The sequence below is a fragment of the Candoia aspera genome, chromosome 6, assembly GCF_035149785.1.
Source record: "Candoia aspera isolate rCanAsp1 chromosome 6, rCanAsp1.hap2, whole genome shotgun sequence".
In the NCBI taxonomy this organism is placed as follows: Eukaryota; Metazoa; Chordata; class Lepidosauria; order Squamata; family Boidae; genus Candoia; species Candoia aspera.
The window spans coordinates 85,961,811-85,986,878 of record NC_086158.1 but is presented as its reverse complement, the minus strand read 5'-3'; the positions used below and the strand labels follow the sequence as shown (position 1 = coordinate 85,986,878).

General features: G+C 41.5%; 1 protein-coding gene across 2 annotated transcripts in view; it reads left to right on the top strand.

The window, feature by feature from the left end:
- Nucleotides 1-2,355: 2,355 nt before the first annotated feature.
- HELLS (helicase, lymphoid specific) overlaps nt 2,356-25,068 on the top strand; it is a 43,412-nt gene continuing 20,699 nt past the window's right edge. Inside the window, exons 1-13 of one of the 2 annotated variants that reach the window (XM_063307591.1) lie at nt 2,356-2,497; nt 2,621-2,766; nt 3,788-3,910; nt 6,233-6,286; nt 9,690-9,726; nt 9,807-9,868; nt 13,109-13,153; nt 14,541-14,765; nt 16,339-16,521; nt 18,317-18,460; nt 19,707-19,903; nt 22,736-22,832; nt 23,570-23,731. In XM_063307591.1, coding sequence (XP_063163661.1) covers nt 2,446-2,497; nt 2,621-2,766; nt 3,788-3,910; nt 6,233-6,286; nt 9,690-9,726; nt 9,807-9,868; nt 13,109-13,153; nt 14,541-14,765; nt 16,339-16,521; nt 18,317-18,460; nt 19,707-19,903; nt 22,736-22,832; nt 23,570-23,731 — 1,527 coding nt within the window. In that variant the 5' untranslated portion in view covers nt 2,356-2,445. The remainder of the gene's footprint in view (nt 2,498-2,620; nt 2,767-3,787; nt 3,911-6,232; nt 6,287-9,689; nt 9,727-9,806; nt 9,869-13,108; nt 13,154-14,540; nt 14,766-16,338; nt 16,522-18,316; nt 18,461-19,706; nt 19,904-22,735; nt 22,833-23,569; nt 23,732-25,068) is intronic. The other variant, XM_063307590.1, reaches the window with a different exon arrangement.

Here is a 25,068-nt window from a genome sequence, read left to right as displayed (position 1 = left end):
ATCAAGAAGATTTCATTGCTTCCTGATTGCCGCTAAAATGGCATTTGTTAAAACATCTTCCCTGGCCTTGTTTTATACTTTTAGTTTTGATGAACAAACCCTAGGAAAGACGTCTGTCTTCATGAAGGGAAATGCTTTTGATCTTCAGAGAGAGTCTGAATCACGTGAATCTTAACTTCATTAGCCCAAATTTAGCTTGAGTTTATACAAGAACTGAGAGGCAGTGTGGTGTAGTGGTGAAGGCACCAGGCTAGAAACTGGGAGACCATGAGTTCTAGTCCCACCTTAGGCACAAAGCCAGCTGGGTGAACTTGAGCCAATTATTTTCTCAGCCCTAGGAAGGAGGCAATGGCACTTCTGAAAAACCTGCCAAGAAGACTGCAAGGACTTGTCCAGGCAATCTCTGAGAATCAGACACAACTGAACCGATAAAAAAACCACACACACAAGAATTGACTCTGGTATGGTATCAGCACTTATCTGCATGGGTTGAAGACAACTTGTGACAATTCCATTGATTTGTCAGTTAGAAACAGTTTACTGATTTCAGTGGCGCAGATGGATTGGCTGCAAGGATGCCAGATGCTATTAAAAAAAAAACTCAGAAATATAAACGAAAAAAAGACACACACCCCAAATGAAAGCGGTTGAAATGAAAATGAAAACAAGCAGTCTTGCTGAAGTTGGTGAGATTCTGGTATCATCGTTCCCACCACTATTACAATTTTAAGACACTGCTTCAGCGGCTACAACTTACGAAGTGGTTCTTCCTATGAATGTGAAAGACATGGTAAATGGTTAAATAGCTAATATCGTCACCATAGCTAGAATGTTGTGATTAAAACTTCAATATAATTCCATTTTCCATAATAGTAAATATTTTTCCTGTGGAATGATCAACCATGTTGTCTACTCTAGTTTCTGCTCTCAAGGTTCAAAGAAGTCAAGTAACTTCATAAGTTCTTTACAATATATGAGAAGACACTACTGTAATAACAGCCACATGCTTGATAGACTCGGCACCAAGGCCTGGTGTAAGAGAAAGGGAGAAGCCATTTCAGGGAGGGAAGGGAACAGAACAGAAAACTGGCAGCCAGGCTTACTGCCATACTGCACAAACCAGAAACCTGTAGTCCAAGATACTGCCAAAGTTAAAAAAAAAATGCTAGGTGACCCCATTAAAATGTTAGCCTAGTATGGCTGTCATAATTCACAGGTGATGTTCACACAACATGCTTGGCCAGGTCGAAGGTACTGGCTGCTTCTGCACAACATTCCATGCAGTTAATATTAACCTTTATTAGATCTTTTGTGGCTTGACATCCAGCATGTTTGATCAGTGAATGGTTCATTATGTGAACCTAGAAATTGGGCTATTGCAATAACCAGGTTAAACATGTATGAACACAACCTGGATGTGAGCTACAGGCCTACTTTAACACACATGATTATGATGTACTTTAATTGGTAGGCTAAGTTTTTACACTCACCATCTTTGTTCTTCCCGCTGTTTGTTCAGAATTACTTTTAGTAGGCCAAAATCACTTACCTACTAACTACTTAAAAAAAATCCAAACAGCTTTTTCTTACAAAATGGGCAGGAAAGTGACACATTTTGCTTTGTATCTCTGCAACTGTCAGTAGCTCTTTATTTAAATACAAGCGGGAAATTGGAAATTAAAGTTTATCATAGAGAGAAGGGAAGTGCCCATGCACCTGGGCATGGTGTTAAAAAAACGAAAACAGTATGAAAACAAGGCTGGGGCTAAGTCCCGCCCCTCTGGAAGAAGAAAAGGATGTTCATGCCATGATGCTATTCCACCCCCCACCCCGCTCCCGGCCTAGCCTACTGGTAATGTTAAGGCAGCAAGAAGGTAACATTTCCCCTGGTTTAAAGGGGGCTGGGACGGGCACTCGGGTTCAGAGGCCAATCTGAAGAAGGACGCAGAGGACGAAGGCGCCCAGGAGAACGCCTGATGTGCAGATGGCCCCAGGAGCGCAGGAAGGATGCTTCCCGAGCAGAAAGCCGCTGTTCGCCGAAGACCAGGCGCGGACCTGGGGAACTCCTCCTTTCCTTCCAGCGAGACGCCGGAAGAGACCCGCCGAGCTCCTCCGCAGAGCCTCCTCGGCCTCCACCCTCTCCCGCACTGAACGTGGCGAGCTGGTGGAATCCTGCTGCTCCGCCCCAAACCCGACGGCGAGCGGCTGCCAAGGGCACCGGGTCTTCCAACTCGCCCTCCCGGGGCCCGGATGCCCCTTCCGGGCTTCCGCGGGGGCGGGGGCGGGGGCGGTGCTGCTGCGGCCGCTTTCGCGCGAGGCGAGGGCGACTTCTCGCAAGAGTGAAAAGCGCGCGAGTTTCCTTTGGGCGGAACTGGGCGGTCGCTCCTCGTGCGCGGCCGGAGCGGAGTCCGGGTCCCGGAGGGGTGGAAGGGCGCGCGGGCAGCTATGCCGGCCGAGAGCAGCAGCGCCAGCAGCAGCAGCAGCAGCAGCGACCCAAGTCCAGGTAACGCGGAGCTGCTTCGCCCCTCTGGCTCGCGCGCGGCGCCCGGGCCGAGGGGCGCTGAGGGAGGGGAGGGAGGGAGCCAAGCCCCGCCGTCCCTCACCTTTGTTCCCCTTGCAGAGCCTCCGATGGCCGAGCTGCACGAGCCGGACAAAGCTGGAGCCGGAGCGGGGGCTGCAGCGGCGCTGATCACCACGGCCATGCGGGAGGAGGAGGAGCGCCTGGAGGCGGAGGGCAGGGAGAAGGAGCGGCAGAGGATGGAGAAGGTGCGCGGCCCCGAGCGGGAAGCCCGCCGTGCCCTCCCGGCGGCTGGGTGCCAAGGCAGGAAGGCGGGCTCGCCCGGGCGGCGCGGCTGGGTCCGCTGGGATGGGGGTCCGCAGCAGGTGGCCTGCCCGCGCTGGGCGGCGCGCTGGCTTGTTTGAAAGCACGCAGTCGGCCTGAGTGGAAGGAGCCCTCGAGGTCGGCCGGCCCAGGTCAGCGCGCCCCGGAGCGATCATGGCAGTCTCCGCTCCCATCCAATGAAGGGAACCCGCCGCCTCTGGGAAATTGGTCCCGCCCTCGGAGGGCTGCTAGTCAGCAAGCTTTTTCTCACATTAAATCAGAATCTGCCTTGTGTTAATTTGCCCTGTGGAACAAGGAAGCAGGACTGCCTTTTCAGGGAGGTGCTTCCATATTCCCCTTACATTGTCTTTCCTCAAGGCTAGACAAGCCCAGTTCCTGCTTGAACTCAGGACAGGCTCAAGGTGGGATCTGTGCATCCTCTAAAACCTTTATTTTTTTTAATTATTCAGATTTTATCCAGCCTTTATTTTTGCTCCACTTCTTTTGTACACAATACAGAGATCTGCTTTTTTAAACAAATGCTTTGCTTGGGAACTTCCTGTAATGCAAATAAAATTAATTAAAACTCCTTTAACTCAACTAACTGATTGGAAGCCTAATTTTCCCTCCTCTGATAAAACTTGATATCAATCAATAATGCTTATTCAGTCAATGAAGAGCAAATTTTAAAAGATTTTTTTTTAAGGTTGGGAAGTTCAGAGCAAGACAGCACTGGAAATATAAAATGACAATTTCCCATCAAGAAACTGGAGAAATTACAATTGTGGGACCTCTCAGTTGACTAATAAAGCTGTATTTGCAGTAGGCCATTGAAGAAAAACATAGGGCTCAATTATTTAAATTGCATATAGTTTTAACTAGTGAAAGATAATACCAACTTTTATATTTCCAATACTATGGTCAGTTAATGTTGAAATTGATAATTGATGACTTCTTCTCTCATAGGCTTACATGACCTGGGACAGAGATTCAAATGAAATGCGGTACAAGAGACTTCAACATTTGCTTGAAAAAAGCAACATCTACTCAAAGTTCTTGCTGACTAAAATGGAACAGCAGCAACTGGAGGTTAGCAAGCTTTAAAATTTAAATTAGAAGCTAGATGTACATATCTAATAATGCATTTAAGATAAAGGATTCATAATGTTACCATATTTTATCATTGTGATTAAGAAAAACACATCTAATCATTCATTTTGATTTCATGACCTAGCTTCAGCCTAAATATAAATGAGTCCACCTGAAGATACATATGTGACAGAAAGCCAGTTTGGTCTAGCAGTTAAGGGTTGATCTGACTTTCAGTCCTGCCTTAGACACAGAAGCCAACCAGATAACCTTGGGCCAGTCACTTTCTCTCAGCCGTAGGAAGAAGGCAATGGCAAACCACTTCCAAAAGGTTGCCTGGAAGACTTGTCCATGTAGTCACCAGTAGTCAAGGAAGACTCGAAGGCTCTGTGTAATGTACGTATATCTATATATATCTGCCCAAAATCACTAGTTTTGTGGCATACGCTAACAGGGTCAATTATCTGACTTCTTTACTTCAGTTTAAAAAAAACCCTCTGGAGTACAACATTATGCTGTACCAATAGACATTTTGTAGTACTGAAAATAGTGAATTAGAATCAGTGCAAAAAAAAGAACCATAGCAAAAATCAAATAATTTGGAACCGCAGCAAAAATCAAATAATTTGAAAAGCCCTGTGGGGCATGGGGAACACATTTTCCTAATGGAAAGACTGAGAATTTTATAAATTGATTATTGATGGAAATCTTGTTAATGCTGAATTTTGCACAAAAGCGGATCACAATTTCTAATTGCTTATTTTAAAAATTGTAAGATTGGTACATATTACCATCTTTGGGGGGAGTGCTCAGTTGTCATTTCTGTTTGTTAAATGCTTTTGAATAACTCAGGAAACTTTTCACAGGCTTGCTGTTTATTGACCATAGTTTGAAACGCATATAGTTTAACCCAACATTAGCAAAGAGCATTGAACTGGAAGAACCCATTTAGGTGATCGAATTCAACCTCTTGTTCAAGACACAAATCCAGATTAAAGGATTTTTAAGTGAATATGAAGTAGGAAGGGCAAGGTAGAGGTGGCAGTGGTGCTGCAAGCAAACTTTCACTGGAGGTCACAGCATTGTGAACCTGTCATACATTACCCATCCTCAGATGAATCGAATGAAGAAGCTGGCCCTATGCAAGAATGTGTGTAGCCTTAGCAAGCCGATGCTGAACAGCTAGGATTTTTGAGCTGGAGTCAGAAAGTGGAAGAGCCACCTAGAAGTAGCACCATATCTAATCTATAAACAGCTGCTTATGCCTGACTTGGATGGTCAACTTCTTCTAATTCTAAGTTCTCACAGATAGTGAAAGCTTGAAAAAAGTCAAAGAAATAGGCATGATCCCTCTCCCCCCTAAAGTTCTTAAGTTGTCATGAAACTACTGGAATGAGGGGCATAGAACCTATAATATTGGCTGCAGGAGCTCCATTTTATGGGCTTTCAGACCTTATCCTAACCCATATTACTGTGTTGTGTGTTCATGTTTGACTCCTTGGAACAGTGCTCCAATTAACAGTTTCTATTTATTGGTCTGGCTTTAACTTTTCCTAAATTTACAAAAGTTTGGTTTATTGGACTGGCAATTAATCTCTATATTTTGTTATCACAAGGCCCTCTGGTTCATGGCCTTGTTATCTTGCCTTCCATTGTAAGCAAGACAAAACTTTATCCTGATGGACCATTGAATTGCTGTTCTGTTATGGTATCTCTGATTCTCACATTTTGTTCCATAGTCTGTTCTCCCCTGGATTGATTAAAGGACTTAGTGCTACTGGGATATTTTTCCTCCTGAAATATCAGTTCCTGTCTATTGTCCTGCCCATCCCACCAGCAGGCCCATGTTATTCTTGAGCCTAAAGTTATAGTGATTCAAGGAACTCTGTATGTTAACTATTTGCCTCTGTACTTCTGCTCGGAAGTGGCTGCCCTCTTCTGAGAGATCCTCTGCTTACAGGACCATGTCAAGCATATTTCTAAGACAGCTCACTTTATAGAGCTGTAGGTTAATGTTAGAGCTTAAGCGTACCATAACTTTTAGTGATTTCAAGGAAAGCTTTGAACACCACCAGCTGCTGAGGTATTTGTGTCACCTTTGTGCACAGAAAATGGCTCTTGTGTGTCAAAATCCCAAAGTCTAGGCTTTTCCTGAACATCATTTTCCTGCTCAGATAGGCATCCCAGCATAAGGTATGTGGAGTTCCATGGGATACATTTATGCAGTCTTAAATACTACCAAAGTAGAGGTACATAGAGCTGTGAAGTTAACTTTTCTGTTGTATAAAGAAACAACTGGTTTGTAAAACCTTGTTTTTTCAGGAGCAACAAAAGAAAGAGAAACTTGAAAGGAAAGGAACATTAAATATTGCAAAGGTAAAATTGTGTTTGATAATGTCCCCCCAAGTATCTGACTTTTTTTTCAGTTATAAAACCAGACTTACCCATCAACTTTTCTTGATTGTGTGTAGTCATATTCTTTATTTATTTATTTATTTTATAAATTTATTCACCGCCCATCTCTCCCCTAAGTGGGGACTCTGGGCGGCTTACAATAAAACAGGATTAAAATTCAAAACCATTACAATACAAAATACAGTAAAAATACAAATATAATAAAATCCACATGGCGAAAAGATCTTAATCAGTCCTTGAGTGTAATAGGCCCCTCAGAATCACTTTACGGTGCTAGCCATTCCCAGGTGTAATTATTCCCCCTCCCATTCCAAGCCTGCAGACAAAAACAGGTCTTTAATCTTTTGCGAAAGTCCAGGAGCAAGGGGGCTTGTCTTACCTCTGGGGGAAGGATGTTCCAAAGGGCGGCAGCTACAGCAGAGAAGGCACGCTTCGGAGACCCCACTAGGTGGAATTCTTTTATAGATGAGGTCTGTAACATGCCCTCCCTGCATGACCAGATGGGGCAGGTCAATGTAATAGGGATGAGACTCCCTCAGATATCCTGGTCCCATGCCATGTAGGGCTTTAAAAGTGATGACCAACACCTTGAATTGGAGCCAGAAGCAAACTGGGACTCAGTGCAGCTCACGCAACAAAGGTGTTACGTGTGCAAATCTTGGGACACCCAAGATTGTCCGCGTGGCCGCATTCTGGACCAGCTGTAGCTTCCAGATATTCTTCAAGGGTAGCCCCATGTGGAGCACATTACAGTAGTCTGTATGGGAGATGACCAGGGCATGGGTGACCGTTCAGAGGGCCTCTCAATCCAGGAAGGGGCATAACTGGCACACAACACGAAGTTGCGCAAAGGCCCTTCTGGCCACGACTGCCACCTGCTCTTCAAGCGGGAGTTGTGAGTCTAAGAGGACCCCCAAGTTACGCACCGGGTCTGTCTGGGGCAGTGCAACCCCATCCAGCACTAAAGGTGACAAGTTCCTGGCACCCAAGGTGCCATTAATCCACAGCCACTCTGTCTTATTAGGGTTCAGTCGAAGCCTGTTGTTCCTCATCCAGGCCCCCACAGCCCACAGAAAGGGTGGTCACGGCATCACTTACTTCACCTGGGATGGAGATATACAATTGAGTTTCATCAGCATACTGATGATACCTCATCCCATGGTGACGGATGATCTCGCCCAGTGGTTTCATGTAGATGTTAAAAAGGAGAGGGGAGAGTACTGATCCCTGCGGCATCCCACAAAGAAGGGGCTGTGAGGCCGATCTCTCCTCCCCTATCAACACTGATTGGGACCTGCCCTGGAGGAAGGAGGTGAACCAGCGCAAGACTACGCCACCCACCCCCATCTCCCTGAGCCGACCCCAAAGGATATCATGGTCGATGGCATTGAAAGCCGCTGAGAGGTCAAGAAGAACCAGGATGGATGCACTCCCTCCATCCCGCTCCCGCCAGAGATCATCCATAAGTGCAACCAATGCCGTTTCCATCCCATAACGGCCTCAAACCTGACTGGAAGGGGTCTAGATAATCTGTTTCCTCCAGAATCCTCTGGAGCTGCAACGCCACCACTTTCTCAACCACTTTCCCCAAAAAGGGGGGGGGGAGACTGGGTGAAAGTTGTCTAGTACACTAGGATCCAGCGATGGTTTCTTGAGTGGGCGCACCAGCTCCTCTTTGAAGGCTGCCGGAAACACCCCCTCTCTCAAGGATGCATTTACCATCGCCTGGACCCAACCACATGTCCCCTCCTGAGCTGCCTTCACCAGCCAGGAGGGGCATGGATCTAATTGGCAAGTGGTGGTGTTTACAGTCTGGAGGATCCTGTCCACTTCCTCGGGCTCAACAGGAACAAGCCGTTCCCAGATAACAGAGTAAGAACGTCCCCCAGGCATCTCCACAGATACTGCCTCATGCTCAGAGTCCAACCTGGAGCGAATCTGAGTGATTTTATCCTGCAGATGCCCAGAAAACTCCTCAGATTGGCCCTGTAGATGGATCTCTAAGTCCCCTTTCCCCAAGAGGGATCGGGCGGCTTTCTGCGGATACAATAAGAGTGGAGAAATACTTTTGGTCACTCTTACTGCCACAAGGTAGGCCTTAATAGTGGCTCTAGCTTGTGTTCAGTCGGGTTTGGTTTTTGTCTTCCTCCAGCGGCACTCTAGGCGTCCCTTAATCCTCTTCAGAAGCCTCAGCTCCTCCGTAAAGCACAGGGAGTGTTGGGCTCAATAGGATGCCGCACAGGCACAATCCTGTCCAAGGCCCCGGCCACTTCCCTATTCCAGGTGGCAGCCAGGGCCTCCGCTGGACTGTGCAGCAGATCCTCAGGTATAATCCCCAGCTCCCTCCGAAACCCTGTTGGGTCTATTAGTTGCTGGGGCGGACCAATCGATGTTCTTGATCAACATCTTTTCTGTTAATTTAAGTCCAGCTAATCACTCAAATTCCTTTAATTTCTTCATCAAATGTTCAACAACATTCAAAGGGTCTTGTAATATTAAAACTAAATCATCAGCAAAGGCCCTCAGTTTGAAGACCTCCTCCTTTATCTTCAAACCCTTTGTTTGATCAACTTGTCTAATGTGTCTATTCAGGATTTCCAAAACTAGGATAAAGAATAAAAGTGACAGAGGATAGCCTTGCCTTGTTCCTTTCTGTATATGACAAGGCTCAGTTAAATTGCCATTTACAATAATACGTGCTTTTTGAGGCACACAAATTGATTTAATTCCTTGAATAAAATTATCTCCAAAGTCTCTATTTTCTGAAACTTCGAACCTAGAAGTCCAGTTCAAATTGTCAAAGGCCTTCTCTGCATCTGAAAAGATGAGAGCTGCTTGCCGTTCATTGTGGTGGTGTAGATATTCTGTAATGTCCAAAACTATTCTCACATTGTCTCTTAATTGCCTTTTGGGTAGAAAACCACATTGATCTTGGTGAGTGTATATGCATTGTTGTATATGGCGATACTCAAAATCTTTGATGCCGGGATATTTGTATATGAATTTTCCTCCTCAGTGGCAGTTCCTTCTGCCTAACAGGTTGCTGCCCCAGAGGGATTTCTGAAATGCATGGACTGAGGGAGCTGAGAGTGGGTCAAGGGAATCATCTGGGGGGAGGCTTTCAAAAGCTGTGGTTTTAATTTCTGTACAAAAAGTTGTATATATTCAACTTTGTTGCAAGTAGAGATACATTATCTTGTTTCTGTTTAGCAGCAACCTAGCTTAGAAAAAACACTGTTGAAATCATTTTTGGCCAGGGTTCTTACAATCTACAGTGCAAAATGAATGAAATTACAGCTATGAGTTATTATATACACAAATAATAACATTAACGTTATTTTGCTCTCAAAATTTTGGTTTATAGAATGAAAAACTAAGTGGTCAGAAAGATCAGAAAATTGGTAAGTTTTATCAAAGACCTGCACTATTTTGCGATATATCTAGAAAATTTGGGTACTGAAATCAATATATTTTCTTATAGTTAAAAAGAAGAGAGTTCGAGAAGATAGAACATACAATATTTCTGATGTCATGTCAAAAGAGGTAAATTGCTTAAATACAAATCCACCAATTATTACTCTTGAGCGATTCAAAGAGATGTATTTTTATTTTTTTTAATTTATTAAATGTATATAGCTGCCCATCTCACGCTTGTGACTCTGAAAGGCACACACAGTTAAAAACACAAAGCCAAACAACGTAATTAAAGCAAAACTATTAAAATACAGTTAAAACAAAAACTATAACAACAAAAAGACGGGGGGAGTGTATTCTAAACTTACACATGATACAGCCCTTGAACAGGCTCCACACTTCCATGGGATCCCCAGGCCCGGTGGCAAAAGTAAGTTTTAAGGGCCTTTTGGAAGGCCAGCATGATTGGGACCAATCTCACTTTGGGGGAGAAGGATGTTCCACAGGTGAAACATCATTTACCCCAACAAAGGTTTAACTAATTTTGTGATTTGGTAGCAATTTAATCTCAGCTTGTCCTGATGAAAATGTGGTTATCCACTTGACTGCCAGCTGCCATTGCAGGTTAAATAGCATGAATGGAAAGGAAAGGTTGGCCTCCTCACTGACCTTGGGGAGAGGGGGACTGGGGTGTTTTTGCGGTGTCTGCAAGATAGCTCTAGGTATGAGAGGAACCATAGCAAGTGCTACCACAGTAAGGGACATTCCACTTCAGGCATCTAATGTCTTTCCAGATGTTCTAACAGCATCTAGATACCTCAGAAAGAGCATTAATAAATTTAATTTTTAGCCAACTTTTAGATGGATTGTTTTCATCCAGAGCAACCTATTCTTTTTAACAAATTCTTGAGGACAGAGGTTGCAAAACATCTAATTAGAGGAGCTGAAAAATTAGCAATTCTGAGTGTTCCCATTTGGGACTCCCATTGTCCCCCTAGGTTATTGGTGAGAGTCAATATGGGCACTTACCACCTGTTATACAGAGCATATGGATTACTTTCTTATCTCAAGCTTTGGGGTCAGTGAAGCAAAAGAGCTGTCTACCCAAGGAGATTCTCCACTTGGGTCTGGTCCAAGTCTCTGCACACTTTTGCTACATAAGGAGAGTGTGACAATCCCACTACCAAAATCCTAACTTAGAAATTCTCCAGACAGTCCATCAGAAAGCTTAAAGAATTCTTTATTAAGGATCCAATTAACACAGGATAGTAATCAAAGCTCCAAGTGAGATTTTGGTGCCAAGACATTCAAAGTGATTCTTTCCCTCCTCTGATCTCATCCCTCCTCCCTGTCTCACAAACAAGCTGTTTCTCACTCCTGAGTTCCCCCTCCCATCTCATTAGAGTGATTAACAAGACAGGTGTCTTACCAGCAGTAAAGCGTCCTTGGCTGAAACGGCTGAGGCAAAGGAATGTGAAGCTAACACGGTTGGTTCTCTGGGAATGCAGTGAATGTGTGAAGCCAGCTAACGCATGTAGGAACTTCTAATGGCAGGCGAACCAAGAGACGGGAGCCTGACACCAAGTTGTATTGATGTACTAGGGGTGTCCACGAGGGATGATAGTATATTTGAAATTCCATGGACTCAGATGCACTTGGGTCTTTACTGTTGCTTCTCCTTGCATACCAGCTTTCCATTCTTGCAGAGTCTATCTCAACTTCAGACTTCCGTTGTTGAAAACCAGTCTTTGCAATATAAGTTATTGTCAGGCTTCTGGTATCAGTTGGACTGGAAGTGATTAATCCAAAGAACAATTTTCTCTGACCTCTGATTAGAAACACTTATTAAGAAAAGACTAAAGTAACAATAATGATTGATAATTAAGTTGGGAAAGTTCTGCTTCTCTTTCTCATATGCTTTCTGTGTAAAAGGTCTTGTCTCCTTGCATTCTTGACTTGGTACCAATCTGAGAATCAGCTTTCACAATGTGATCTTTCCAACAACTATTGGAACCCCTTTATTTGTTGGACCCATTGTTGAAAGAATACACCAAGTGTCAGATCACCCCAGATGCTAGTCTGTGGGGTGGGATGCTCATCTCTAGTCAGATGGCTCAAATGAGAAGCATCTCGCTTGATTGACTTTCTGGAGCTGAGAGCTCCTTATCAGCATTAGATGCTTTCTTGACTCCTTATAATGTTTTTTATTGAGTTTGTTGACATCTGGAGGCAGCTGACACTTGACCTCTCTGGATATGAATAACCCCAAAGTCCTAATACAAATTCAGAATTTTAAGGCAATTACAATGGATGGCCCAGATGCTGCTATATATTGTTACCTAAAGTATATATATATATTCTCACCCTTGTAGATTGCCCGTAGCACTCAAATCTATGTGATGTGCAATATCAGACTTTGGAGAATCTCAGCTTTCACTTTTCTCTAGGCGTAGAGGTAGCAATGAGTGGATAGAAAGACCATAGTAACCCCAATCAGTTATGACTTTTACTTTTCACCTTGATGAGAAATTCTCAAGAATCAATGGGCTAACAGAAAATAGAAATCGGAGTCAATAAGAGACTTTGTGTAGTCATCTCTCAACTGTTGGTTACCATTTAATTTGATTTCAGTCTTAATCTGCAACTCAGTGAAGCTATAGTTGCAGCCTTTAGGTCCAGACCTTGGGTACAATGACAGAGTTTTGTTAAAGCCTTTTTCTCTAAAAACTGATGGTAGGGCGAGTTAAAGCAGTAGATATAGGTGGAATCAGAAGAGCATGTTGATCCCTATCCTAGCAAAAGGGTGTGTGTGTGTGTGTAAAATCTAAAACAAGCTAAACATAAATAAAAGGAAAGAGAATAGAGAGGAGTAAAAAGTGCAAGGAAAAAGAAGAGAAGAAAGAAAAAAGTAAGAATATAATAAAGAGAAAAAGTTATTAAAAATATGATTCCCATGTGGCTTTGCTTGTTTTCATTCAGCAGATTAACATAAGTGGTTCCTCCTGGCTTGGACTGGCTGTTTATCTGTTTTGGAGTTTTTTCCTCCTTTGTTTATGTATTTGCTATTGTTTAGCACACCACTTACTGATTGTTAATTATTCCACTTTTCTCCATGATTTTTTTTCATCCATTTTCTTTACATATTTGATCCAGTAGAACTTGGACATTCTGATTCTTATAATCTATATATAATTTAGATATGAGCATTATAACTGTGCAATGTAAGAAATAGGAATCATTAAATAAATACCATTCTATTCCTCTTTGTGGATTTTGCATATATAATCCTTTTTGGTAAAAGTGCTGTAGCGTTTAATGTTCATTTAAAGTTATTCGATAATTTTATTGCTTTTCTTTATTTCTGCACAGGAAATTTTGTTAGCGGCCAAAAAAAGCAAAGTTGAAAATGATCAGGTATATTTCAAGTTTTGAACACATGCTGTTAGAGTATATTATCATCTGATATCTATTTCTAAAAATCTCCTTTAAGAATTTTAAATAATGACTTCAGAAGCACTATGAATTTCAAATTATTTCAAGAGAGCATTTGGAATTAGTGTAACAACTAAGTTTCTTTCTCTCTTCTAATCTTCTAAAAACAAGCGGAAGGCAATGGCAAAACGTTTCCCATATTGTTGCAAAGAAAACTACCTTTGCCGTGTATGGTTTCTTTAGAGCATATGGACATGTCCATGAAGTCACCAGCAGTCAAGCTTGATTCAGTCAGTGCTTGTTTATTTGTAGTCCATAAAACCTTAGTATTTGAGGGGAATGGCACCAGCATATATTAAACTGATTGTAATCCTGAAAATAATTAGGAATATTTTCTTATATACATGTGCAATACATATGCAAATGCCATCTTTAACTTTTAAAGTAGGGGTACAGAGTGTCATTCTCAGGTAGTCCTCAACTTATGACCGTTTGTTTAACGATGGTCTGAAGTTATGACAGCCTTGGAACAGGTGCTTTGCGGCTTCTGAGCATCACAAAATGTTGCGGCCTCCCCCCGGCCACACGTACCCTGCAGGCATTTGATTTCATTTCACATGCTTGGCAACTGGCTCTCATTTACAACTGGTTGCAGCATCCCACAGTTACATGATTGCGTATTGCAACTTTTTTGCTGTTTTCCAGCAAAAAATGCCCATTGGGGAAGCTAGATTTGCTTAACAACTGCTGTAAAAATGGTTGTAAAATCAGGTCTGGCCACATGGTGACTCAGCTTAATGGCTTCCAGTGGAAATTCCAGTCCCAAATGTGGTTGTAAGTCAAGGACTGCCTGTAATAAAACATGCCTTCATTATGGGTGGTATTAGCTTGTTTAAGGGGCAGAATGAGTACCTAAAGCCTCTTCATTTTACCCTGTGGAAGGAATGCTGATATGCCAAAGGTGCCTTTTCTGAGAGCTGTGAATATTGAAGGAAAGCTGGGTTTCAGTTTGGTCATTGTGCTGTGTAGGGAAGAGAATTTGTTTTAGAAAGGAAAATATCTGTGACACCTTTCATAGGCTGCACTTATTCATAATAACAGCAACACAGCTTTCAAATTGTGCCAAGCTGCATTATGTGAATACTGATACAAGTGATTGTTATAATTATAGGAAATTCATGTTACTGTAACTTAAAACAATACTTGAATTTAGAAGAATTTTCACTAGTGGTTGAGTTTCTTTTACAAGTGATCTTGACTTTGTCTGGCTTAACTATCAACCCTGAAATAACTCACATAAATAAATGATTGCATAAAAACTTGGCAAGAATTTAAAACAATGATATTGCCTATGTGCTTTCTTCTATAGATTGAAAGTTGTCCTCCAAAACTATGTGCAGAAGAAATCGAGAATAATGGGGATTCAAACAGCATTATTAAGGATAGATTGGCACAGGTGATGCGACATAGCGCCAAGCATTTTGTTGACCCAAAACGAAAATTTAAAGGACAGCCAGTACCTTTTCAGCAGCCAAAACTTTTCACTGGAGGAGTAATGAGGTGGTATCAAGTTGAAGGCATGGAATGGCTTAGGGTATGAGTTTATATTTTATCTTATAAAACCACATTTGGCTAGGTCATTAGCAATTATTCATGATACTGATTTCAAATAGAAGTACCTGACTATAAAAAGATCCAACTTCCTTGGAATAACTATGTCAATTAAGACAACATTAATCCTCCTCCTGTACCTACCAAATCCTCACCTGAGACTCTACTCAAGGTGTCCCATGAACTCAAGTGGGTGGCTACCAGACAAAGGGGTCCGTGTGATAGTGTCACATTTTTAGCCTTCCTGAACTCTACTCAGGTTGCCAGCATTGTACCAAATAGTAATCACTCTTTTCAAGCTCTGTCTTGGGCACGAGCATCCTTCTGTGTCTTGGATGATGATAATACTGTGCGGGGGGTGTAGCCTGAGATTGATGCCAGAGCTGAGGTTTAGTGAAGTGACATTCCCTCCATTAATACCCCCCACCCCAGCTAGAGAGAATGCACAGCGAATGTTCTGTTGGACATAGAGCCATTGCTCTCCACATCTTTTGTCATGGAAAAAAGTGTTTTTCCCACTGGGGAAAGACTCTCATCGTACAAACCTACAAGAGTTAGCTTTCTACTTTTCCAAGTTGAGAAGTGCGATGAGCTCAAGGAAACTGACATTAAGGACTAGAATGATCCTCTATGACATACAGTACATAATAGGCTAATTTTTTGCTTTGCTTCCTCTTAGACCCCACTGTGGTATACTCAAAATTAATGCAAGCATTCACCATCAGCCCTAATAGACAGTGAAAATACAAATGTTCAATACAAAGTTGTTGTTTTAAAAAAAAAAAAAAAAGCAGCCCCGAAGTGCCAGGCTCTAGACAGTTGGTACTTTGGAAATGTCTTGGTGTAGAGGTATGTCTTTGGTTCATATTGAAAATAAAACACATAAGAGTGCAGAAATATTTCCCTTAGGAGAGAATTCCATAGTTGGGGTGTTAGAACCAAGAAGGCCCTCCTCCTGGCATTGGGATCATAAGTGGTGCCTCCCCAGGTGATCTTAATGCATGGGTTGGAGGAAAGTAGGCCTGAGGGAAGATATCTTTTGATTATTTTTAAAACTCTAGAAATTCCCAAATAATGTTTTGTGAAGGCAAAGAAGCCATACATGGAAGTCCATAGATAACAAGTAAAAATTCTAGGTCAGCATCCAGAGATTCCTTAGTAATAGACGGAATGTGGAATTAATTAGAACTTACTTGTTTGCTTGTTTAAAATGTTTCACTATAGCTTCCCATTTTAAAAAAAATCCTAAAGTCATTTACAATATAACACAGACATTTAAACCTTCAAATTAAAATAATAAAAACATTCATTAAAACATAGTATAGAATACAGTAAAAATATCCCGATTTGCCTGTAAGTTTGAAAGCTCATGCAATTAGCGTTTGTGTTTATTAATATTAATAATCAAATATTCTTGAGCATTGTGTGTCTTGTGTTCATTTAGTTGCAAAGCGTATTAATGAACATTTGGGTTCATAATGTTGGATCAAGGGGTTCATATTTCAGTTTTTATCCATTAGTGTAGTTGAAGCATATTTTTTTCTTTTTCTATGCAGATGCTCTGGGAAAATGGCATCAATGGTATTTTGGCTGATGAAATGGGCTTAGGGAAGACCATCCAGTGTATTGCAACAATTGCCTTGATGGTGGAGAGAGGGGTTGCCGGACCATTTCTGATATGTGGGCCCCTATCCACTCTTCCTAACTGGATGGCTGAATTCAAAAGGTTTACACCAGAGGTGAGAGATGTTTTAAAAAATGATAATGCTGAACTCTGTGCATAACATTCAGTGCCCAGTGAAACTTCTCTTCCTGTAGCAAATAGACACAGTCCATTTCTTGTTCTTGCCTTCCCATACTGGCCTGGTCCCAGCAAGCATGGCAACCATCAGTCAGGATTATTTGGTCTTCCTTAAGAGCCTAATACTTTTCTTGTTACTTCTTTAAGTGGAATTTCTAGCAGTTCCTTTTACACCTTAGTCCCCATCTACTTTAATCCCTGCCCTGATGCTCCGTTTTGGCTAGGGCTAATCACTGAGTGACTAGTTTTAGAGGTTGTTGTATGTTGCTTGACTCTCAATGACTGTATATGTTTCTCAATGGTATACAGGTAGTCCTTGGTTAATTACCATGATTGGGATTGGGAACTCTGTCACTAAGTGACACGGTTGTAAAGTGAAAAATCATGTGACCATGCCAGCTTACAAAGGCAGTTCTGGTTTATGTGACTAAGCGAATCATGCGTGGTTGTTAAGCACAACTTCATGTGACCACAACTTCCGACTTCCTGCTGGCTTCCCCATTGACTTTGCTTGTGGGAAGCCAGCAGCGAAGGTCACAAATGAGGATCATGTGACCACAGGATGCTGCAACAGCTGCAACTTCAAGGACAGGCCGTAAGTCTCCTCATTCAGTGCCATTGTAACTTTGAACGGTCACTGAACGAGTGGTAGTCTACCAAGGACTACCTATATTTCTCTCCTGTCTGGGAAAGGCAATCCTAATTGAGTCACTTCATGGAGGATCTTCGTGTTGCCAAAAACCAGCGTGCCGTCTTAGGATCGGTGCACAATTACACCAACACAGCAGGCTTGAAGGCCTTATTGTGTAGCACCCCGGTTCCTCTTCTTGGGAGGGATTGCAGGAGATTGGATCCTTCCATTAACTCTCTCAATTCCATGGATCAAATGGACTGAGCTTTTGGAAGAGCTCAAAGAGAGGGTAGTCCAAGGATTCCTATGTGGAGCAGGTAATAAATTACTATCACCAAATAGAAAACCTCTGCCAAGCCTCTTCCATAAATAAGTGCAAACACTGGGAAAGCCTTCCTATGAATTCCTTCTCTGACTTGGACCTTGAGTTGTCTTCCTTCCTGTTCTATCTTGCTCTCTACAGTAAAGAGCACCAGGCTGACAAAATCTGGGGAGTGTCTAGAGGGTATCTAGGGGCTAAGAAATAGCCCTTTTTTGCAGCCAAGGTCTGGCAGCCTAAGCAAACAGGGCCAAGTGGTCTAGGGCAGGGGGAGTGGGTCATCAGTTCCGTGCTCCCCCAACATCCGTGTTCCGGCTACAGTCACTCAGGTGCCCCTGAAACAGATTGTTCTGTTAGATACTTGAAACAACATTTCCAGTTGAAGTTAACAATATTTTTTTTAAAAGTCAATAGTTTAACTGGTTGTAAAACTACTTCACCCTGCTTGATAAAAACAGGAGATTTAATGTAATTATAATTAATTTTTATTTATTATGTGTGCCTTTGTATGCCACCTACTCTATTGATTTATCAGTTTTATCTACCTTATTCAGTCTCTTAAAAAGACAGCCCATGGGCTAGAAGTCTCTTGGAACTTAAAGTTCCAAGACCTTTAAGACAGAAGAAATTGCAGAGACAGCAATAGCATCACAAGCAGCCACTTTGAATAAAAGTACTGTGAAGTAAATAAAAATAAAGATGAAGTTTTATAAATGTTTTTAAAGCCGCTTGGATTACTATTTAAATACGAATTATTTGAAAGTGATTGCAAAATTATTTTAGATTCCTATAATGCTGTACCATGGAACCCAGCAAGAACGACGTGCACTTGTTCATAAAATACGAAGGAAAGAAGGGTCAGTGAATATCCATCCTGTTGTTATTACGTCTTTTGAAATTGCAATGAGAGATAGACATTCTCTTCAGGTATGTAAGAAAATGCTGTTCACTCAGCACTCCTTTACAGAACAGTAGTTGATATTTTATGCAAAATCAGTGTAAATTAAGCTATTTGAAGTGCTAATACTAGATCGTAACTGTGAGTCAACAATCCAAAATTGTAGATATTCACAGCTGTCCTGCTTATTTAATATAATCTGGTGCCAGATTTCACCAGGACTTGGGCCTGGTGTTGGCCTCCCATTGCACTTTTGCCATCCCATTCTCATCCTTTCTTACCACTCCCATTTGTGAGCTCTTAGTTTTGTATTTAGAAATGTTTATAATGTGACTCTTTAAATTAAATCAGGAGTTTAACATTTATGGAACACATTGAAACTTTCCTGGAACATATATTTCTTGGAGTAGTAGATGTGCAATCGTTTATTTTTAGACAATTGTATCTTTCTCTTTACTAAGAGGATAAATTTATTACAGAATCAAATGCATCATATCAGTGTCAGAACCAGTATTAAAATATGTGAGCAATAAAATGATGTAGAATAGCATGCACTAAATATCAGGTTCCTAATATACCAATATACTACTATAACACAACTCTTTATATAAGGTAGCTGCTTACCAGGTTATATAAGTTAAAGAGATGAAAAAGTCTTTCCACCAGAAAGCTAAAGGCCTCGGGTTCTTGAGTGCTTTGGACTTTTTCATCTAATAATTTATATTACATGCTTGGATATATAGCCTTAGGCAAATCAAACTCTATAAGGCCTACCACCTTCTCAACAACCTTCTCCCAAAAGGGAAAGTTGGAGACTGGATGAAATCCACTAATGACCTCTTGAGGGCACAGACCACCACTTTCTTCAAGGCACATGGAACGATTCCTTGCTGCAGAGAAGCATTTACTATCACCTGGACTCAGCTACATGTCACCTCCCAGGAGGCATTGATCGACCAGGAGGGACATGGATCTAACACATAGGTGGCAAAAGTCAACATCCCAAGGACCCTGTCCACTTCCCTGGATCAAACTCAGCCTAGATGACTAGACAAGACCCAGCCTGTCATCTCCACAGGACCAGCACAGCCAGAGTCTAATCATGAATAATAAGATATGTAGTCAATACTTTGCATAAAAAAAGAAACATCAAAGGCAATAATATAATAGGAAAAAAACATATTTGGTGTCCTGGTATATCATATATTTTAAAGAAATGAAATCTTTATTGATGGATTTTGCTTTTTGGAATAATTGGATACTTTTTTCCTTTAGAATTTCTACTGGAAATATCTGATTGTAGATGAAGGACATAGGATTAAGAATATGAACTGTCGTCTTATTCGGGAATTAAAACGGTTTAGCACTGATAATAAGCTCCTGTTAACTGGAACTCCACTACAAAACAATTTATCTGAGCTTTGGTCCCTCCTTAATTTCCTGCTTCCAGATGTGTTTGATGACTTGAAAAGGTAAGCAGTCAGTATTGATTTTTAATTGTGCACAAAATTGAACATCTGAAAATAAACAACCTTCAGGAGAGATGTAACTTTTCATGGTTTCTCCAAAAGCTTTTGCTCTGACATTTCTCTCTCTCAGTGAACAAGAAATGAGTCACGATTCTTCCAGCCATAGCTTGTGGCAGATCATCACAAAAAATAGGCCAGATATTTATGGCAATGCTTGCTTCTTGATCGGAAGGTCGGCGGTTCGAAACCGCGCAGCGGGGTGAGCTCCCGTTGTTAATCCCAGCTCCTGCTCACCTAGCAGTTCGAAAACATGCAAATGTGAGTAGATCAATAGGTACCGCTTCGGCGGGAAGGTAACGGCGTTCCATGTCGTCATGCTGGCCACATGACCCGGAAGTGTCTATGACAACGCCGGCTCCAAGGCTTAGAAACGGAGATGAGCACCGCCCCCTAGAGTCGGATTCGACTGGACTTTACGTCAAGGGAAACCTTTACCTTTACCTTTGCTTCTTGAGAAGGAGAGACTGACTGTGATGACAGAAAAGTGGGGTTACGGCCAGGCCCTTTTCTAAAGAGGGCAAGCATCCCTTGAGCGCTCCAAGGCCAAGAATACTCATGAGCAATCAAATTGAAGTTCAGAAGTCCTCCCAGATATGACAGTGAACATATCCACGTCTGGGAACAGTCTTTGGAACATTACATTTCTGACATGGAGAGAGACTTGTCTTAAGGCAGCTACATTATCTAGTGATTTGTGCTTGAAATGTAATGTTTACACGAACTACCAGACAGGGATAAGTGCAAAAAGATCCTGGTATTCCCTGTTCCTTTCTAGCGATGATCCTTAGAGCGATAGCACAGGATCTCCTCATTTCTACAGGAACAGAAGACTTCGCGACCCACTGAGGGAAGAAATGGAGATCCAAAACAAAGTTTCTTTACTAAAATACCTTAAAACAGTGATCATTGGGCTCCCAACCAATCAGACCAAGAACCCCAAATACAGATTTGCAAAGGATTGTATAGAAAAAGGTACATTACCTATCATGAATTAATTCGCATTGGCAGGAAATACTCCCAACATTATATCAACAATTAAGTAATTGCCCAAATCCACGTGGTTAGTCTTGTCGCCTTTTATCTACATTCTTGCACTATTAGAAGTGTTATAAGATGACCCTTTTTGTACTACCCTTTGTCTGACATTTTTACACCTTGTTATCTGGTTTCTGTTCCCTTCTTCATGGTCACATCAAGGTATCGGGTCTCATGGGCTACTTGATTTTTACATAGTTACATTTTTACCACAAACACAAGGTTTTAAACAGAAAAATCAGTTCTTAAGTAAGAAACAACAAAAAAAATTACCTAAACAGATGTCTTTTCAACTTTCAAACATGGTAACTAAAATTGATTGTGCTTGACTGAATTTTATTTATTTATTTATCTATCTATCTACCTATCAAACTTTATCACTGCACATCTCCCCCACACTGGAATTATCCTTAAATCCAGGTTTTTTGGCTGCCTATGCTTCCAGGATGAGAAGATAAAGGCAGAAAGCTCCTCTGACAGTTCCAGTAATGACTTGCCAGATGTTTTCCAGCAGGAGTCTTGTATCCAACTATTTCCCTCCCTTTCTCAAGTTTCATGTGATTTCAAGCATTTCTTTGTGATCAAGCATTCTTGCTAACAAATTCATTAACAGTGCATCAATTTGGACCAACAATTGGACTCAGACGTGTGTGCTTTCCGGTCTTGCTGATTTCAAGCCCATTGATAATTATATTTCCAGCACATTGTTGCCAAGGTGCCTTGTTGCAGAACTGGCCTCTGCAATTCTTTATCTTTTAAGGGATAAGAATGCTCAACAGTGATTAATAAAAGGAAATATGTTGTCTACAAGTAAGGGTCTGGTACTTCTGTTGTTCAAATCAGGACTATCAGTACCAACCCTGGCACCATCCTTGACTTCTCCTGTACTAACTGCAGAGGGTGCTGCAGGATCTTGAGCAATCTGCAAGTATTAGGGTCTCTCTCAGAATGAGAAATCTACTCAAGTTTTCCATAATGGCAGCATTGACGGAAATGATCTCTGGAGCTGCCATAGCCGTGACTTTGTCATCTTTGGTACAAAACCAGCTTACTTGGTTATGGTACCGTTTATGATTTCTAAAGCTTTGGAGATCCTACAGTTGATTTTACCTACCCAGATGGTACTAGCGATCTCAAATATTGATGCTCTGCTTCCTCAACATTATCTAGATTGGGGCCAGTGGAAGATCCACTTGCGATACAAAGGAATGTGCCCCGTTTTCTGTTAAATTGAAGGAAAATCCTTTTATATTCCTTAATCCCAACTATTCCCATCTACCAGCTAAATCCTTTGTTGTACACTTTGAGGTTATATGCTGGTTCTGATTCTGCTTAGCTGGTAAAGGCATTTTAATAATTCCTGGAGGGACTAACTGGAAACTTTCATCCTACACTGCCAATAGATCTTTGCTTGATGAACTGACAGCAAATCTTTGGGACTAGCTGTATATTTGATTTCTAGATTCTATAAATGAAGATGGATGTGAAAATAAGTATAAAATTCAAATGCTTCAAGAATGGTGGAGGAAATGGCAAGTAAAGTTTCACTCTAACGACTGGACAAAGTTTCATGCCCTGCGTATCTCTTCCCTTTCTTGAAAGGCAAAATAATACGAACAAGAAAAAAGGCACGTCAATTTGGATAATCAGTGCACACTGTAGAACTTTGTTTTCTTCAGTACTGAACCAAGTTGTCGCTCCTCAGCTCTTAATTCATTTTTCTTTGCTGATTTTCTCTAGCTTTGAATCCTGGTTTGATATTACCAGTATTTCTGAAATTGCTGAAGATATTGTTGCTAAGGAAAGAGAACAGAATGTTTTGCACATGCTGCACCAGGTCAGTTTTTATTGCTTAAAATATGTTATCTTTGTCTTCCCGATTGCTACTTTTTCATTAAATATACTGTACTGTATTATTGATAACGATATATGTTCACATGTGGATACACATGCAGATACCACTGTTACGTATATCTGTGGGCATCCTTACTTTCCCAATATGAATTCCTCACAATGAAGGTATATTTACTCAGAAATTAAGGGTTTTTTTCCCCATGAAATTGTTTTTATAGTCAACACCTGAACATTAAGGATTTAGTCTTTGCCTAGGGCAATGGAAGCTTTCTGTGATGCAGATGAGGTAGGTTGGTTGGTTGGTTGGTTGGTTGGTTGGTTGGTTGGATAGACTGTGCAAGTATAGATGGAGGGGGTCATCCCTTTTCCCAATCACAAAGAGTGCAGTTGCTTCTGTTTTGTGTTGTACTACGGTAGAGAGTGGTTATATATGGAAGTATTTAGCTTTGATGAAATTGAGAGTGCTTATCTTCTGGTTTTGCAAAAAAAAAAAAACAGATTCTTAATTCCTTGCCTTAGAAGGAAGTTTTAAGCACTCCATAGTTTATAGAAGGGGTTTGCCAAAGCCATATTTTCTGTCAAAATGTGGCTGAGAGCAATTACATACAGAACATCACACCATGCAGTTTTGGAATGACAGCACTTTCCTTTGAAATAAGCAGGATTATACCTTTTAAACATAAATGGTTAGAAATATATTTTGATTTTTTTTTATTCTAGATTTTGACTCCTTTCTTACTGAGAAGGCTGAAATCAGATGTAGCTGTAGAAGTCCCTCCCAAGCGTGAAGTTGTGGTCTATGCACCTCTTGTTAAGAAACAAGAAATCTTCTATAGTGCCATTGTAAACAAGACAATTCAGAAGCTTTTGGGAAACAACCAGGTACTTGTTGCAATATTTTGGCTTAGGGGTCTTCCTAAGCAGCTGTATTTTGGGTATTGTCTCCTCTTCAGGTAATGATAGAATGTTTTCTTGGTGTAATCAATAAAAATAACAAATCAGAGCATAAGGAAAATAGTACTGCCAAGCTTTTCAAAAGTATAAAATTCTTAGGTAGGGTATGAGCAATATGGGAAGTATAGAAAATTCTTTCCCATTCTGATTCCTTATACAGGTTTGTGGCTCTATACACAATGAAACCCCTGCCATGTCTTATGGTATCTGAAGACTTATGGGACTTCATTGTCACTCCTTGGTTAGTTTTAAACTGGGCAGTATAAATCTCCACAGCAGTGAAGGATGGGTTAAAACGCTTCTATTCGGTTGTCTGATGGATCTGAATAGCTTCCTGAATGCACTTGGAAAATTTTTCATTGCTTGTCCATTATATTGTTGCTGCCCTTACTATTCCGTGGAATACAAAGGGCCCAGAGGCTTAACAGAGTTGCTCCTACATGTCGTCTTCCCTCTCACAAAGCCAAACTGTTGTCTTACCAGGAAGTGAAAGCAGTGAAACGGATGGAGAACGAGAGGGAGACTGGAAAAGCTGAAGTGCCGCTTTTCCATTTTGTGCCGCATCTCTCCACCAAAAACTGGAAGGAGGAAGCTGGAATACTCAGTTGTTGGAAATAAAGTCACTTGGGCCCATTGCAACTTAGACTTTAGCATTGGGGCAAGTCATAAGGATGTAACTTCAGCAGTTGTGTATCTTGTTATGGTATCTTGGATTCTCTGCTACTTATAGATTTTGAACTTGTTGAGATATGAGGGCAACCACCTGCTTGCTCTGCACTTTCTCCACCAGTCTGGAATTGGGAGGTGATCAGTGCCACCTTATGGAAGGGATGTGATCCCCCATTTCAAGAAGGCAGTAATAAGATCATTAATAAAGAAACTCTTTTGCCCTGGGAGATTTCTACAATTATAGACCAGTTTCAAACATACCATTTTGGGGAAAAGTGATGAAGAACTGATGCAACTCCCAGTGTTTCTAAATGATAGTGGTTTTTCTGGATCCATTTATGCTGTCAGGATTTGGTATTGCTTTGGTTACCTATACTTTTGGTTGCCATGGCTACCTGGACTGAAACTCAGTGGAGACCACATGGTCCAGCTAGTTCCAGATCTCTTGTCTGCTTGCAGTATCATTGACTATCACATCATTATTGAATCACCTGTCAAGATTGGATCTTGGGAACACTGTTTACAGTGGTCCTATTCTCCCCTCTCAGCTCTGTCTGGAAGGTGTTGTGGGAGATTACTGTTGACCTATGCCACTC